The sequence below is a fragment of the Ovis aries genome, chromosome 3 (assembly GCF_016772045.2).
Source record: "Ovis aries strain OAR_USU_Benz2616 breed Rambouillet chromosome 3, ARS-UI_Ramb_v3.0, whole genome shotgun sequence".
Taxonomy (NCBI): Eukaryota; Metazoa; Chordata; class Mammalia; order Artiodactyla; family Bovidae; genus Ovis; species Ovis aries.
Genome location: NC_056056.1, coordinates 43,305,295 through 43,323,656, shown reverse-complemented (window position 1 = coordinate 43,323,656; position 18,362 = coordinate 43,305,295). Strand labels below are relative to the sequence as shown.

The 18,362-nt window shown below is 45.6% G+C and overlaps 1 protein-coding gene across 1 annotated transcript in view; it reads left to right on the top strand.

Annotated features, from left to right (window-relative positions):
- SLC1A4 (solute carrier family 1 member 4) overlaps positions 1-16,936 on the top strand; it is a 28,106-nt gene extending 11,170 nt beyond the window's left edge. Inside the window, exons 3-8 of the mRNA XM_012168282.4 lie at positions 1,901-1,963; positions 3,852-4,018; positions 9,934-10,167; positions 11,526-11,720; positions 12,020-12,154; positions 14,097-16,936. Coding sequence (XP_012023672.3) covers positions 1,901-1,963; positions 3,852-4,018; positions 9,934-10,167; positions 11,526-11,720; positions 12,020-12,154; positions 14,097-14,325 — 1,023 coding nt within the window. The 3' untranslated portion in view covers positions 14,326-16,936. The remainder of the gene's footprint in view (positions 1-1,900; positions 1,964-3,851; positions 4,019-9,933; positions 10,168-11,525; positions 11,721-12,019; positions 12,155-14,096) is intronic.
- Positions 16,937-18,362: the final 1,426 nt, after the last annotated feature.

Genomic DNA, 18,362 nt, shown 5'->3' with positions numbered 1-18,362 from the left:
TTTGGGTGTTATATGTTTATAGCATATAAATTACTGCTATAGAGTTAGGTAAGGTGGAACAAGGAGGGTTTTGTGCACTTAGTATCATTGGCCTAAATTTTTATAGATGGGCCCCTGGAGTGAAAACAAACAAAACAACAAGAAACCAAAAAATTGTCCAAAATATCCCACTAGTTCCAGCATCTTTTCACATCACCTAGTACCCTCAAATCATGTTTTATGGAGCTCTTAAATATTTTAGAATTTTAATTTTTTAAAATCTTTTTTAAGTTTTTTGGTTGCATTGCACAGCCTGTGGGATCTTAGTTCCCAGACCAGGGATTGAACCTGGGCCATGGCAGTGGAAGTGCTAAATCTTAACCACTAGACTGCCAGAGGAATTCCCTAGAATTTTTTTTTAATGCATTTTTATATTTTTTTCTGATTACAAATATAATATATGCTCCTTGCAAAAAAAATTAAAGTACAAAAGAATGGAAGGAAATAAAAATCACCCATAATCACTACCTAGAGCTACCCATTAACATTTTGTTATACATCTTTCTGGTATCTTTTTTCTATACATGTACATATGCACCTGCACACAGATACACATGCACACAAGATTTTAAAATAATTATACTACATACATTGTTATTATGTATACACATATTTTTCAGTAACCAGCTCTTATTGTGAACATTTTCTCATGTCGGTTAATATCCTTCTGCATAAGTTACTGGCTGTAGTATGAACATGTCATAATTTTACTCAATCAGTCCCATGTGGATGGCTGTTTCTAGTTTTCCCCTAACTTTAGCAATCCTGAAGGTAATGTTCCTACAGCCAAGCTTCACACAGAGAAGGAATATAAAGGTCTAGATTAGATGGACTAAACTGATTGCCTTTTTCATGCGCTGTCTTTTCAGTTTCCACTCAGTCTTGCTCTTTAAAAAAACAAACAAAAAAACCCTGGGTATAAATACAACTGTGGCTTGTATGTATAATGTGAGATAGAAGATAAGAGAAAAATGAAAAGTGTCGTGGCTTTCAATGCCTGCCACGGAAGGTGTGGGGTGGCTTTTGTATCCCCTGCCACCCCTATCACAGGACAGCTGATCATCTCTGCCTGTCTGAAAGCTTGATAAGTCAAAGCTGAGAGAGACCAGAGCTCTTTAAAAGGCAGGTTCAAAGCAGAGGCCTCTGGGCCTGACGGGCCCCTTTTTAACAGTTACTGTCCTTAGAAGGATGAGGAAGGGTGTCATATAACAGAATCCACTAAATGTCAGTACACACTGTTGCAGGGAGACACCTGTGTGTGTCAGGCAGAAGTGTATGAAGTCAACCACAGGACCAGAGTTGGAAAGATAGTTCCCCTCTGATGAGTGGGTCTCCCAGAAGACTCAGCCAAAAAATAGCATCTTGCCCCATATCCTTTGTTTTGAGGAGTAGAGGGCTGAAGGTGTATTAGATGCTGAAAAGCAGTCAAGCTCAAGTAAGTTTTGGAACAGAGTGGAGCATAAATAAATGAATGAAAATAAAATGGCACATCAAAAAAACGAACTTTAATATTATGGAATGAATACCAAGTTTCTCCAAATAATATGAATTCTCAGCCGTTTAAGATATCAGCTTGAAATTGTACAGACCTTCTCCAAGCCAGGGTCTGGGGACTGAGGAAATTCTCTCCATTCCCTTGAGTTCCTAAATAATCAGTGGTCTCCTAGAGTGCATGTTGCCCTGATCTTAAGTGACTTTGGTACAGTCCTCAGAGGCCCTTGTCCGGCCAAGCAAGTGAGGAATGCCAGCAGACCTGGAGGGAAGAACAACAAAGTAGCAAGAGGCCCAGCAGTCCTCTGGATTCCTCTTGGGAAAGGTCTTCAGCTGTGAACTGACGGGGTTTTCTTTCTCTCGCTCACAGTATGCAACTGACTACAGAGAAGTGACCCACAACACAAGCGCTGGAAACATGACCGTTGAAAAAGTAAGGGTTTTTGTGAGATCACTTATGACAAATCCTGTAACACAAATAATGCTTCTGAACTCAAGGAGCGTAAATGATGCTTAGTTTTTTCTCAGCAGGACTGAAGACTGGGGTTTGAATCTCACAGTTTAGGTGTGCTCTTTGGGCCGTTTACCATCTTTAGAATGTCCATTTCATTGAACTGAAACTAATGTTCCCTTTCTTAAAAGAAATTGTGTAACATCCCTTCTGTTTTTCTGAAATATAAATAATAGGTGATTTAACCTACCCTTGCACATAGAATTTGTCTTAGGGGTTTAACTCACTATAACCATCATTCATTCACAAGTATGTTTTGAGTACCTGTTGTTTCTTTTGTTGTTGTGTGTGTGTTGGTTTTGTTGTTGTTTTTTTTTTTTTTGGACACACCACAAGGCATGTATGTGGGAACTTAGTTCCCTGACCAGGGATTGAACCTGAGTCCCTTGTAGCTGAAGCACAGAGTAACTGCTAGACCACCAAGGAAGTCCCTTGAGTACCTATTGTTTACCAGACACTGAGCGAAGTCCTAGCCTTCATGCTGGAGCTGAAAGAGACGAGGGACCTCAAGTATTTAGTCCAGCTGTGAAGCTGCCATGGAAGAAGGAGGAACTTTGCCCTTCCCCCATCCCCTATACACCTCCCCAGGGCTAAGTGGCTCTGAGTTCTACCAGCCTGTTTTTGATTGAAGGAAAAGTTCTACTTTTTTTAAAAAAAGTTGAAAGCTAAAATAGTTTAGTCCCTTTCACTTCATCTTGCAGATGAAGCACCTGAAGCTCAGAGAAGTTATTTTAATATCAAAGCTGGGACTAGGGTTCAGACTAGAATGATGGTAAACATGCTCTTTCAGTTTTTACCACACTGACATGTTTCCTATTCAGAATTTCATAATGTGTTTGATGGAATAAAATGTCTGTCTAACATAAATGCTTGCAGTAGTGAGATTCAGTACTGCTGGGAAAAAAATAAAGAACACATTATATTTATACATTTTAAGTTGGTGATTTAGGAAAGAATATCCTGAAAATATCCATGTTGATTCTGAACATCCTTTTTGAAATTTGTCAGTGAGGAGACTATGGTAAGAACCTAGCAACAAAGAATTAGTAGCCAAAGTTAGAATCACTGGCCTTTTTTTGGGGGGGGGGGGGGGGGGGGCAGGGGCCACACCCTTGAGGCTTATGGGATCTTAGTTCCCTGACCAGGGATTGAACTGGGGCCTACAGCAGTGAAAGCACTGAATCCTAATCACTAGATCATCAGGGAATTCCTTACAATCACTGACTCTTGAGCTGAAGGACCTTTTCACCAATCAGCTTGTCTTTTAATGTGAAGTGAAAGTCGCTCAGTCGTGTCTGATTCTTTGCAACCCCATGGACTATACAGTCCATGGGATTCTCTAGGCCAGAATACTGGAGTGGGTAGCCTTTCCCTTCTCCAGGGGATCTTCCCAACCCAGGGATCAAAGCCAGGTCTCCCGCACTGCAGGCAGATTCTTTACCAACTGAGCCACAAGGGAAGCCCTGTCTTTTAAAAGCAACCCTTTAAAATGATTGTCCAACCTCTGCCTGAGCATATCCAGTGAGGAGAGGCTCAGTACTTGCTGCTTCAACCTGTGCCCATTTCCAAAGCTTTCACAGTTAACAAGTAGGTGAAAATCCTGTTTGTTGACTTTCCAAATCCTGAGACTCCATCTCCCTCTGAGTTTCCGGCCCCTTGATCTGTGAAATCGCTGAGTGTTAGAGGAAATACGAGCCTTTCCTCTTTCTGGGCACAATGTTTCCATCTGATGGAGACCTGAGCAAATGCATTCTTTAGTCCTCACTCATCTGCTGTCAACTTAGACCCTGTGTCCCCTCTGATCCTACAGATCCCCATTGGCACCGAAATTGAAGGGATGAACATTTTAGGATTGGTCCTTTTTGCCCTGGTATTAGGAGTGGCCCTGAAGAAACTCGGCTCTGAAGGAGAAGAGCTCATTCGTTTTTTCAATGCCTTCAATGAGGCGACCATGGTGCTGGTGTCATGGATTATGTGGTGAGTGTCACCCTGCCCCCCCCACTCTCTCTCATTTCTCCTGCTACCCAGGAAAGAACCCCACTTAGCTGTTCAGGCCACCCCGTGGGGCTACCCGGCCCAGAGCTGTCTGTGGATGATGTACCACGACCAGTCTTGGTACAAGGGTTGAAGGATCTCAGAGAAATAAACAAGCACGTACCATGGTTACTAGTCACTTGCTTGTCACCCACAGTGACCCTGGGGGTTCTGTCATTGATGATTTATCGATGAGCCTCACCATTATTCTTGCCACATCTTGTGGGGCAGTGAATTCCATATAAAATAAGGCTTATTTCTCTTTAAAGAATAGATTAAAGTTTCAGAAGGGCCCCTTACTAGAGTATTACAACATGGAGAACAAATCCATCTTTACCCCATACGTACAGGTAAACTTGGAATGGTTTTTACATGAATGTCTCTTTATATAATAGCAATGAAAGGGTACTTGTTTAATAAAAACCACCAGATTGATTTCTGGCTAACAAGGAAAAATTTGACAAGATCTCTCAAAGTAACTTCTCAAAAATCATACCAGTTCCAGTGGTAATGCTTCCTGCTGTTTTACTGAAGCCAGACTTTGTGGGTTTTAGTTTCTACCTGCTCGTTGTTGAGAAACTAGTTTATCTTTTCATGCACAAAACGTGTTCCTTATTGTCAACCCTTAAATATCCTAGGATGTCTCTCTCTCAGATGATACTGGGATGGCAGCTGGACTGAAGAGAGAAGCCTGGAATTTGGTAGGAAAGCGTGAGATTGGTTGGGAAGCTGAGTTCAGAGCCTCCACTAGTAGTGTTTATCCTGCTTAACCAAGTTTTCTTGCTCAGCCCCAAACTCCAGAGTCTGAGTCTGCATCAGAAACATGCCACTTCATATGACTCCTGTTGTTCTGGGGAGAAAAATATTTCCAGAAAGGAAAAAGCATTTTCATCCTGTCAGGTTCTTTCCCTGGCTTATTCTTTTTAGTCTGAAATCCTCCCAAAGGTTGGATTAAAGGAAACTGTGCAGGAAAGTGATGTTCCTGTGTGAAAACATTTGTTTTCAATCTGAAACCAATTTACAGTCATTCCTTCAACATGACGTGTTAGTTATACAAGCAGACATTTGGAAAGGCAGACCTGTCTGAGAGTCTTAACTGCAGTAGGATATCTGTTGCCCAGAAAGTGCATCCCACACAGAACTGGGGTTTAGAATGCCTTAACTGATTAAAGGGGCTTCCCTGTTGGTTCAGTGGTAAAGAATCTGCCTGCCATGCAGGAGACACAGGTTCGATCCCTGGGTCGGGAAGATCCCCTGGAGGAGGCCATGGCAACCCACTTCGGTATTCTTGCCTGGAAAATTCCATGGACAGAGGAGCTTGGCAGGCTACAGTCCATGGGGTCCCGAAAGAGTCTGACATGACTTATTAACTAGAACATATACAAGCACACACGCACAACTGGTTAAAGGATCTCCCCTATGTGTGGGAGGGGTCTTCAGTAGTAGCTCTTTCTTTCCTTTGCTAATTACCTGCTATAATATCAGGCACCTGCCTAGCCTGTACTATTCATAGAAATGCTTTCTCAGTAGATGGTCAGGAAACCTTGCAGGCCATATGGTCTCTGTCATAGCTGCCAATGCTGCCATCACAAGACAAAAACAGTCATAGACAATTTATAAATGAATGAACTTGGCTGTATTCCAGTAAGACTCATGGTGCCAACCCATGCATTAAACTGTCCAGGGAGGAAGGAAGGAAGGGAGTCCTCTGAAAGTATTAGAAGAAAATACAGGGGTAGAGAAAGTCCTCCTACACAAAATACAGAAAGAAAAAGCCATGAAAAGCTGCTAAATTTGATTCCACCAGAATATTAAAATATTTGCATGCAAAGGATACCTTGGATGAAGTTATAAGACAAGATACTTATTGAAAAAAAAGTGATATATATTTACATATAGTCTATACACACACACACACACAAACACACTCACACTCAAAGCATTGGGATTGAAAGGACTGGTACAAGTTCACAAAAGGTTCATCTTTCTGTAGTGAAATTAATAGAGAACTTGAGAATAAGTGTTAAAAATCTTTTATAGCAGTTTCATATTCTTCAGCATCCAAGCCATGATCATTGTTCTATTTTGTGTGTGTGTGTGTTTTCTAAGAATGCTGGTCCATGACCAACTAGGTAGAAATGAACCAGTCTTTCACCAAAGATAGTTTGAGAAGAACTAATATAAAGAGCCCTGATTACTGAAAAAGAAAAAAAAAGACTGAATAAACTCTTAGAAAATGAACACAGGAAATGAACAGGCAATGCATAGAGGAGGAAACCTGAATGACCAATAAATGTTTTAAGGGATGGCCAGTTTATTAGAAATCAGGGAAATGAAAAGCTTGGTTCTATCAGGCACTGATAAGGGTAAAGTTAAGATTTCTCAACAGCAGTACTATTTTTTTTTTTCCTTTGGAATTTGAGGAATTTTTATTTTAATTTTTCTGCATTTTCCACTTTCAACAATAAAAACCTGTTTCTTTTTTATTGAGATATATTTGATTTAGGGCTTCCCTGGTGGCTCAGCTGGTAAAGAATCCACCTGCAATGCAAGAGACCTGGGTTTAATCCCTGGGTTGGGAAGATCCCCTGGAGAAGGGAACAGCTACCCACTCCAGTATTCTGGTCTGAAGAATAGTCCATGGGGTTGCAAAGAGTTGGGCATGACTGAGTGACTTTCACTTAATCACTAATAGTTGATTTATGATGTTATATTAGTTTCAGGTATACAGCATGGTGATTCAAAGTTTTTATAGATTATATTCCACGTATGAGTGAGTGAAGTCACTCAGTCGTGTCCGACTCTTAGCGACCCCATGGACTGTAGCCTACCAGGCTCCTCCGTCCATGGGATTCTCCTGGCAAGAGTACTGGAGTGGGTTGCCATTGCCTTCTCCATATTCCATGTATGGTTACTATAAAATACTGGCTATCTTTACAGTATTTTGGCTATTGTGCTGTATAATGTACCTTTATTAGCAGCACTATTGATGTTCTTTGTTGTGGGGGGCTGTCTTGTACACCGTAGTTAGTATATTTAGGCATATCCTTGGTCTCTAGCCCCTAGATGCCAGAAGCACCCCCTGCCAAAGCTGTGACAACCCAAACTGTCTCCAGATATTACTTAACGTTCCCTGGGGACAAAATCATCATTGGATGAGAACCAGTGGTGCAGGGAGAGAAGGCAATGGCACCCCACTCCAGTACTCTTGCCTGGAAAATCCCATGGATGGAGGAGCCTGGTGGGCTGCAGTCCATGGGGTCGCTAAGAGTCGGACACGACTGAAGCAACTTAGCAGCAGCAGTGGTGCAGGGCAAGGATTATTCTCCTAGAAGCCATTGGGAACATGAATTAGAACAGCCACACTGGAGAAAAATTTGTCAGGATCTACTAAACTTTAAGATCCCCTGGAGAAGGAAATGGCAACCCACTCCAGTACTCTTGCCTGGAAAATTCCATGGACAGAGGAGCCTTGTAGGCTATCGGTCGCAAGGAGTTGGACACGACTGAGCGACTTCACTAAACTTTAAAACACATCTCATGACTCAGTAGCCCCACTTCATGGTGTCTCTACCTGGAGAACATAGGCATGTGGGCACAAAGAGGCCTGTTTGCAGTGTTCTGTGTGGTGATGAAAACCTGGGAATAATTTAAATGCTCATCAGCAGGGCAATGCAAATAATCTATAGTGTAGTTCTGAGGATGCTATTTTAAAAGAATGAGATAAAGGTGGAATCAACCCAAATGTCCATTGACAAACTGAATGGATAAGGAAAATGTGGGATATGCATACCATGGAATATTATTCAGCCTTAAGAAGGAGTGAAATTCTGAAAAGTGCTACAATATAGAGGAACCTTAAAGACATGAATGGGTTGACATGCTCTCCTTCAGGGGATCGTTCCAACCCAGGGATCAAACCTGGGTCTCCTGCATTGCAGGCTGATTCTTTACTGTCTGAGCCAGACACAAGGGGGCTAAAATTGTATTATTCCATGTATAAGGGCACCTTGAATAGTCAAATTCATCGAGACTGAAAGTAGAACAGTGGTCTCTGAAAGCAGCAGTGTGGGGGAACATGGGGTTATTATTTATTGAATATAGAGTTTCTGTTTGTGATGATGAGAAAGTTCTGGAGATGGTGATAGTGCACAAGACTTTGAATATACTTAATGTCACCAACCTGTACACTTAAAATGGTTAATATGGTCAGTTTTATGTTATGCATACTTTACCATGATAAAAAAAAAAGACCAGAATGAGGTAGATGTCTATGTATTGATATGAAAAGGTCTCAAAGACATAATAGGGAGTTTAAAAAAACATGCAGATTTAAACACATGTATCTAAAAGAATAGGAAGTGGGACTGGTTACCAGAGGAGGGGGCTGGCTTGAGGATAGGGCCTAAAGATTTTGGTCTTAGCTATCATGTTTTAATTTTTTGAAAGGAGAATGTATTCATGTATTACTATAGGATTTAAAAATAATTATACTTCTTAGAATACCTCTGGGAAGAAGTCTTAAGAAACCAGTGACACTGGCAATGTCTCCTTGGAAGGAAGCCTGGTACTTGGGAGGACAGAGGTGGCAGGTAGACTGCATCCTTTTGTACCCTTTGAAACTTGAACTGTGTGACATTATATCTGTATAATTAAAATTTATAAATAAAGTCAATAGTTATAAAATTCATCTTCCACTCAGTCCAGTCGCTCAGTCATGTCCAACTCCGCAACCCCATGGACTGCAGCATGCCATGATTCCCTGTCCATCACCAACTCCCAGAGCTGACTCAAACTCATGTCCAACGAGTCAGTGATGCCATCCAACCATCTCATCCTCTGTCTCATTCTCCTGCCTTCAGTCTTTCCCAGCATCAGGGAGTCAGTTCAATGAGCCAGTTCAAACCAGTTAGTCCAATGAGTCAGTTCTTCACATCCGGTGGCCAAAGTATTGGAGCTTCAGCATCCCTCCAATGAATGTTCAGGACTGATTTCCTTCAGGATTGACTGGTTTGATCTCCTTGTAGTCCAAGGAGCTCTCAAGAGTCTTCTCCAACACCACAGTTCAAAAGCATCAATTTTTCGGTGATCAGCCTTCTTTATGGTCCAGCTCTCACATCCACAAATGACTACTGGAAAAACCGTAGCTTTGACTAGATGGACCTTTGTCAGCAATGTTTCTGCTTTTTAATATTTTTAAAATTCATCCTCAGTTAAGCTCAAAACAGCAGGCTTTTGTCCTTTGTAGCTCCTATAGTTCATTTCCTCCCTTCCTTCCTCCCACCTGCCCATTAAAAAAAATCTTCACGCTCCAAGAGTGTTCTCAGAAGGTCATTGTTAGTGACTTCTTCCCATGGAATCATGTTTTCCAGTCCACCAGGAATTTGAAACTTCATGAAAGTCCCAGCTTTGGCTCAATTCTGTATCACAGCAATTCTGCAAAATGAAATAGGTGTTAGTCTTTCGTGTTTCTGAGTTCTCGGAGCAAGCCTGAGCAAAGCTGGAAATCAAGCCCACAGTCGCAGAGGCTTTAATCTCAAAGAGTTCCTTCCACCTGGGAGCCCTCGTGGTTGGCAGCATCCAGCTGTTAAGAACATACAATATCCAAGGGGAAAGAAGTCTGGGTCCTCGTCCTGACTCCACACCCATGATGAGTGATCCTGTTAATTTTACTCAGTTTCATGGCCTGTAAAATAGGCATGGCATACCCCCTTCCTTTTCTATTTCTCAGGGTCATCCCAGGGAGAGATGAAGACAACCTGGTTGAGAGTGCGCAAGTCCCATGTCAGGAAGGGCCTGCATCTCTCAGCCCCAGCATCCTCACCTTTGCTTACCTGTGCCCTGTGCTCACATCCTAGGTACGTACCTGTGGGCATCATGTTCCTGGTTGGAAGCAAGATTGTAGAAATGAAGGACATCATCATGCTGGTGACCAGCCTGGGGAAATACATCTTCACGTCTATATTGGGCCATTTTATTCATGGAGGAATTGTTCTGCCACTTATTTATTTTGTCTTCACGAGAAAAAACCCATTCAGGTTCCTCCTGGGCCTCCTCACACCGTTTGCCACAGCGTTTGCCACCTGCTCCAGGTGAGTGGCTTGCAGGTGCCCTTGGCTGCCCTTGAGCTTGGAACCAGATGAGCCCGCGGTGGATGCACAACTAGCATCTTGACAAATTTTAGTTTCTTGAAAACTCTAAATTGGTTTCATCTGATTTTTTTTGCACTGCCAGCCCCATAGCTCTTAGGGAAGTAGATTTTTAGGATTGCCAGAATGAGAGATTGCCTCATTCCCTTCTCCTTCTTGTTTCTTAGAGGTCAGTTAGATCATAATTTTACCCAGCTGTGGGTCCTCACCCTAACTGGACCTCAGCCTGAGTAAAAGAAGACAACCACTTGACTCAAAATGCATTGCAGCAGAGTTTCTAGAATGATACCTCTTCAGTTCTCCCTTTGGATGGGTGAATTAGGAAATAAGACCAAGACATAAGGCATCCTGGTGAGGGGTGTATGCTCAGCTCTCTAGGAGCACACAATATTGTGGGATTATCTAATTTACCACAAAAGATGGACCTTGTCATGGCTGATATTCTTCCAGAAAAACACTGGGCTTTCCAAACACAAAGAAAACTTTGAAAGGATGGCGGCACATCGTTTGACTCACACATTTAATTTCTGCCTCTCTGCTGCCTGCTTCCCGCCACCCTGCCCTGCAGTGTCTATGACTCGGTTGTGGTGTGGGAGGAATGAAGGAGGTAAGTTTCTCCGGCTTTGGCAGAAACCAGCCTACTTCAGCTATGCCAGCCACATGTGCGGAGTCCGCAGAACCCACTGTGGGGAGCAGGTCTTATTCTTCATTATCTTGAGATACAGGTCCTCTTTCCAAACTCTCAGAGCCATGTTTTTTCTCTTTTTTCTTGTTTTTTTTGGCCGCACTCTCAAGGCATGCGGAACTTCCCTGACCAGGGATTGAACTCATGTCCCCTGCCGTAGAAGCACAGAGCCCTCACCACTAGACCACCAGGGAAATCCTGTCAGAGCCATTTCCGCTTCTTGGCGTAGAAGAAAAAACATAGTTTGCCTTTTACTTTTTGGAGGGGAACATGTTCAAGAGAGGAGATGCACGTGTAGAGGAAATAGTTCTTTGTTCTCTTGAGAATACTTTGCACTGTGAGACAATGTGTGGTTCTTGGGAAATCTGGAATGGGTGTATCCAGGGGGAAAATAACTAAGTCTAGAAAGCCCAATTTTGAACACTTTGGGAAAGCAATTGACAAAACCCCATGTGTGACAGAAACTCTGCAAAAATTCTGATTTTTCTTTTCTTTCAAGGGGAGAGTGCCATAACCTAGGATGATGCTAATTGCTCTGTTCCTGGGTCTGAGCTGAGTAATAGGTTAGCCTGGTCACAAAGGACTATTCTCTTATTTGGTGGTTTGCATTTCCCAGCTCAGCAACCCTTCCCTCTATGATGAAGTGCATTGAAGAAAACAATGGTGTAGACAAGAGGATCAGCCGGTTCATTCTCCCCATCGGGGCCACTGTGAACATGGATGGCGCAGCCATCTTCCAGTGCGTGGCCGCAGTGTTCATTGCCCAGCTCAACAACGTGGAGCTGAGAGCTGGACAGATTTTCACCATTCTGTAAGTTCCATATTCTTTCCTTCATCTTTAGGCCTGGTTTAAACTTTGAGATTTTTTTTATTGCGATTTCCTTTGAAAAACTTCATGAATACAATCTTACCATGACTCAGGCGTCTCATTTGTAAATGAGGACAGCATGAATTCATTACTTGAAGAAAGTGGATCCTCTCCCGAGGGTGCAGCCGACAGACTAGGGTTGTGTGGTTTTCAGTTCCAAGCCGTGGCTGCCATGTTCTGCATGTCTCTGTGTCCCCTCGGTGCTCTGGGCTCATGGCTGATCCTGCCGTCCCATCCCCTAGAGTGACCGCCACGGCGTCCAGTGTTGGAGCAGCAGGCGTGCCTGCTGGAGGGGTCCTCACCATCGCCATTATCCTGGAGGCCATCGGGCTGCCCACTCATGACCTCTCTCTGATCCTGGCTGTGGACTGGATTGTGTAAGTAGCAAGTCCTAAGGGCACTGAATAAAAGAAAGTCTGTATTGAGCTCCCTAGGAGCTTGGCACTGGCCCGGGGCATGCAGAGAAACTTAAAACATGCCATTACTGAGAACTTGCTTAGAACATTCAGAAAAGTCAGAGGCCCAAGCGTCTGTGGAGACTGTTGGCTGCACAGGGGTCATAACCATTGGAGGAGTGAATCTTTGGGAATGATTGTCCTTGGCCTGGAATGTCCAAGGAGTGATTTCTGTAAGTGGAGAAAAGATGAGCGCTGCTAATGCAAGTGCCTGGGCTTGGGCTCAGGGGCAGAGTTAGAAAGAAGCTGTGATCTGGGTAACCATCACCAGGGCTCCTGTAAAGACGCAGAACAGTTCCTAATTGTTGCTGCCTTGAGTTCCATGACACTTTTCTCAGATACAAACAATACCTGTATCATAGGGAAGGTCAGTGAGGGACTGATGTTGGACAATAGGTAGAGCATATGAATAAGAAATGAGCCCTGGAGCCTGGGGTCACATCGTTTACTAGTTGTGTGATATGAGCTGTCTGTGATTTAGTCTGCCAGTCTGTGGAAAGGGGATAAGAACAGAGCCCTACAGCAGAGTTGTAGTGGAGACTAAGCGAGTTAGCACATGCGCAGCACATGGAAGAGCATTCAGTCAGCACTGGGGAAGACACTCCTGGCCAGGCTGGGCAGAGCCGGGTATGGATACTCTGACCACTAGACCCTGGCCCCGGGCTGGTGGGTCTGCCCACAGTGGTTAGGAATGCTGGGTTCCAACCTTATTTTTAAGCCCTGGAAACTTGAAGGGACTTCTCAGAATTCCTTGAGCTCCTTGGGGATGAAAAGTGCTTTGGAGATGCACAGTGTTCAGACGAGTAAGAGGGACCAGGGCAGAGTGTCAGAGGCCCCGCCTCCTTCCTCACCGGCTCCCCTCCATGGGGAAGGCAGGCGTTTAAGGGGTGCTTGGTCAGGATGAGGGAGGTCAGGCACCAAGCGGGCTGCCCAAGTGAGACCCCCACCATCCACAACCTCTGATTCCACAACTCTCAGCTTCTCCAGCACCTCAGGCAAGTTCCTATTTTCCCTCCTTCTTCAGAATGAGCATGATACTTCCTCTGAGCCCCAGGGAGAGGTGCTGGTTGTTGGGCTCTGGGAAGACAAAGCTTCTGGAAAGGGCAGTGCTGTTCTCTCTGAGATGGTATTTGCCAACAGCCATGGGAAGCACATGAAGGTTACAGTTCAGTAGAGATGCAGTGTGGATGCGAGACTGGGAGGGAGGTTCCCACAGGGTTACAGTGAGTGGGAGGGAAGCTGGAGCCAGGACTGAATCTGCACCATCACCCCAGTCGTGTGTGGGTACTTAGTCGCTCAGTCATGTTCGACTCCTTGCGACCCTGTGGGCTGTAGTTGCCAGGCTCCTCTGTCCATGGGGATTCTCCAGGCAAGAACACTGGAGTGGATTGTCATTCCCTTCTCCAGAGGATCTTCCCAACCCAGGGATCAAATCCAGGTCTTCTGCACTGCAGGCAGATTCTTTACCATCTGAGCCACCAGGAAGCCCTTGTCATCCCAGTTACTTATAACTTTTACACGATGGTGTCTCACACATGAAGTGCACACATAGGAAGATTTCTGGAAGGAAACAGATCCAGATGATACTACTGGTTCACTCAGGGATGCAGAGGATGGGGGGGAGTGACTTTTGTTTTTTCCTTTATGCTTCTCTTCTCCCCAAGTTTTCTGCAATGAGTGGGCCTGTTTCATAAGAATGAAAAATATTTGGAGAAAATCAGTTTAGCATCAAGCAGCACCCCATGCCCTTAGCTTGCTCTCCTTCAGGGTCACAGCCTCCTGGTACCTCAGCCCTCAATGACATCCGCCCCCTGGTGGCTCCAGGCGGTATTGACTGTAACGCCTGCCTGTTCTCTCCTTGCAGGGACCGCACCACCACCGTGGTGAACGTGGAGGGCGATGCCCTGGGTGCGGGCATCCTCCACCACCTGAATCAGAAGGCGATGAAGAGAGGGGAGCAGGAGCTGAGCGAGGTCAAAGTGGAGGCCATCCCTAACTGCAAGTCGGAGGAGGAGACGTCGCCCTTGGTGACACACCCAAACCCCACCGGCCCAGCAGCCAGCACCCCAGAGTCCAAGGAGTCAGTTCTGTGATGGGGCTGGGCTTCCAGCTCACCCACTGGGGGTGCCCACCCCATCAGTCTGGCCACCTGGCCCTGGCACCGCCCTCACCAACTTTTTGCCTCCCGAGCAATGCACTGGCCCAGCCACCAGTTTGAGGGTTACTTCTCGGCACAGGCATTGGGTTTCCCAGTGGGAACGGACTCTTGAGGACCAAGACACTCTGACATTTGACACTCGATCATGTCCAGGTCAACTGTGTGCACCCTGGCTCTGTCTGGAAACACACCCTCGAGCTGCCAGGGTGGGGAGTAACAGGCTCATAGAGACCTGGCAGTTAAAGCTTGGAAGATGCACATGTTATTTCATTGCACCCAGGAAAGTTCAGCATTCGGATACTTCCTGGACAGACCTGGGCGGGTGGCAGTCATCTGTCACCTTGTGAGCCAGAATAATTGGAAAAATTCCCAAATTCGTGTCCTTGGCTGGAATTCTCTGAGCTGGGACTCAGGTGTTAAGAGTCTCCGACTAGGCATGGCTGGCTTCTGGGTCACTGGGCTGGAGGCACTGCGTGCCCATCAAGTTAGAAATACTCCATGGTGTTAGCACTGCTGGTGTCTCTGGTTAGCGGCATTAGGTAAACAATACATTCTGAGGTCAAAGAAAGGAGGGGGAGTGCAGCCAGGGGAAAGGGAAGTAGCCCGACAGGTAAGGACACACACATACACACACACATATATTAATGTCCCCAGTCTGGCCCCAGCCCCAGAAAGTTTTCTGCTTTCATGATCTGGACTTCTGCCAACACTGTAGCTTTATCCACCTCCACTCTGATTTGGCAAACAAGTCACACAGGGGCCTCTGCCTCTGGGGAGGTGTGATATGGTCATTGCATTCAGGACCCTGACTGGTCTAGCAATAGATTTCAATCCAACTAGACCCTCCCTTAAAGCAAATTTTTTTTTTTTTAAACTACAAACCCACCCTTCACTGGGGTGAAGCCAGATGTCCTGGCTTTGGCTGATTTTGATAGGCTTGGTTTCCCTTTCCTCCAGCACATCAGAGTTTAAAATTATCAGCCAAATGGTCTACCTGATTCCTACTGACTCAGGTTGAACCTTGGAGATGGGGCTTTATAGAGAGAACCAGTGTTGCCAGGGGCAGGGAAGGAATATCTAAAAGGCACAAGACTGCTGTTTCTATGTAGTTGTTGGTGTGTATGTGTGGGGTGACCTACAGCAAGTCCTGGGGCCTCACTCTACCCCATCAGTAAAATGGGGCTGACGTCACCTGCCTTTTACCTACCTCAGAGGAATCTGGTGAGGCAAACTGAATGAATCTGGAAAATGATCATTTCGCATCTTGGCTATTAAGTGCTAACACTTAACCCCGTACCTTCCTCACTGTTACCTAAGCGATACCTAAGTTCTCCGGGAGGCTCCTTCTCCTGGGGATGACGGCTTTTATGAGCAGGGCTTTGTTTTGTGTGCAGGAGCAACTGTTATCACGTCACTTGTGCTCTTGGCAGTTTCATGTGAGCATCAAATGCAGCCTCTTCCTATTGTCCTTCATCTTTTTGTGAATTAACCTCCCAGCCCACTTTTGGGTCCCTGGCCTCCCAGTGACTCTCAGACCCAGGCACGTTTCTGCCACCACACGCTGGCCATTATTCAAACTCCCAAACTTTCAGCCTTGCTCATTCCCCTCTCTTCTCTGTTGCTGTCACCCAAGCCCTGCAGGAGAGGAGCACGCCGTTATGGTGCATGTCCCATCACAGCTAAAATAGGGGGAGGGGCAGAGACAGTGAAGCTCCCCTGTTTTAAAATTATGGGGCATGGGCCTGAGCAGAAGTGGTGGGGAAGAGCCAAGGGGCACAGGAAAGACCCAGCCAGTGGGCAGGCCCTCCTCCCGCTAGCCCTCTTTTAAAACTAGCTAAACCACTCCTGTGAAGCAGGAGTGACCAGGAGCTGGGCTCAGCAGTACATGGACGCCTTTACCCTCTGGCTTGTTGTTGATGCCTTCTATTTTTAAAGGAGAAATAATCACATGGCGGGATTCCAAACTGCAAGTGAACATTCATTACTTTTCAGCCTTCGCTAGATCTGATCTTTCCGTCTTCCACATCTGTGTAACTATGTGTGTACACACATATGTGTAGCATGTGGGGGGCGTACATGTGTTTAGCATCTATATCTACATGTGTGTTTGTGTATTTTAGCTCCAGTCCAAACAAGTTTGAATTTTGGGGCAGAGGTGAATTAACCGCAAGTTGTGTGGCTTTGGCATCCTGATTTTCCTGTTTCTAAAGGTGAATTTCACCATGGACAGTCTGACCCAGGGGCTGCACACACTCTCTCTGGGACCTGGGAGTGCAGTGTGGGGAGCACATGGCCTAGGGAAGGGTGCTTCCATGTAAAACCCCTGTGATGATCACTCCCCTCTCCCTGGTTTCTCCCTGTTTTTCTGTCCAAAAGAGGAATCAGACTGGGAGTGAGCCAGCTGGGGAAAAATGCCACCCTCTCACTGTCTGATGATGTGTCCCCTGCTCTAACATGTCATAATGCTGTTCATCTCTGTTTTCAATATGTGACACTTGCCTTAAAACATAGCAGTGTTCAAAATGAATACAAGATTTCTACTAGAATCCGATGTTCCTTTATTTTTTTCCTTGTGTTTTGAAGTTGCATTGACTGGTGGAGTTCTTCTGGGGGATGGCCTGTGGGTGACAAACTGAGGGGTTATTTTTCTAGCTGCATTTAGCCAGCATGACCCCCTGTAGCAGGGCAGGCCACTCAGGTGGCAGAACCGTCACTGATGTGGCTTGCGGTGGTGAGCTCCAGGCTCCTGGGCTCCTCCCACTCAACACTAGCAGAACCCTTGAAACAGTGAGTGGTTTGGCCACATACCTCCATTAAGCCAAGCCTTGTTAGGACAAGTAGGTCGACAGGTATTAATTGACCATCTAGTGTAAACCCAGAGCCAAGCTGGAAGAATGCTCCAGTCTGTAGAATCACTGAGAAAGTCCCTTCATAAAACAGTTGCCTGTGCCTACCATCCTCCTTAACACACCCAGAACCTTCTTTCATATTATCTCATGTTCAGTAGGGGCTTTCCAGGTGGTGTAGGGGTAAAGCACACCCGGCTGCCAACGCAGGAAATGTAAAAGACTCGGGTTCAATCCCTGGGTCAGGAAGATCCCCGGAGGAGGGCATGGCTACCCATTCCAGTGTTCTTGCCTGAAGAATCCCATAGACAGAGGAGACTGGCGGGCTACAGTCCATGGGGTTGCAAAGAGTCAGACACGACTGAAATGACCAAGCACACGTGTTCAGTGACATTGCATCCCAGCACTATTAGGAAATTTAAAAGTTTCTTACAATAGGATTATCCCACCAACTCCCAATGACAGCCTTAGTTTCCAGACCCTGGGCCCTCAGAAGGAAGAGAACCCTGCTCTCACCTGGACATATCCAGCCCTCCACATAATATGGAAGCCAGTTTTACTTTCTGGGCAAGGCCCAAAGGGATGAGGAGAGCCTGTACAGATCAAGTGCCTGATGGGGCTTGTTACTAATGACATATAGATTCCCACCTTGGAGTGTGGCTCCCTTGATTCTCTGGGTGGAGTATTTGGAGACTGGGGTGAGTACTCAGTGATTAAGCTTTTCCTGTCAAATCAAGAGTGGCGGTTCCATAAGCCACCTCTTCCCAGGGGAGAAGAGAGGGTGCTGATCTGCTGGGTCACTGAAGCCTGCACAGAGGAACATCTCGTGGCACCATGAGCGCATGAGTGATGCGGCAAGGAGGGATGCGCACTGTCTGTGTCCAGTCCCAGCTCTGCCACTTCTTGCTGCATGACCCTGGGCATGATAACGTCTCTGTGCCTCAGCCTATTCGCCTTTAAAATGGGGATAATAATCCTGCCAGTGGCATAGGCTCGTGAAGAGTACAGGAGTTGATACATTTAAGAGGCTCAAAAGAGCACCTGACCCAGGAAAGTTCCTCTGTCATGCCGGCTCTCAGATCAGACACTCTGGCAGGAGAGCTTCCCAACCAGCCTGTGGCCCTTT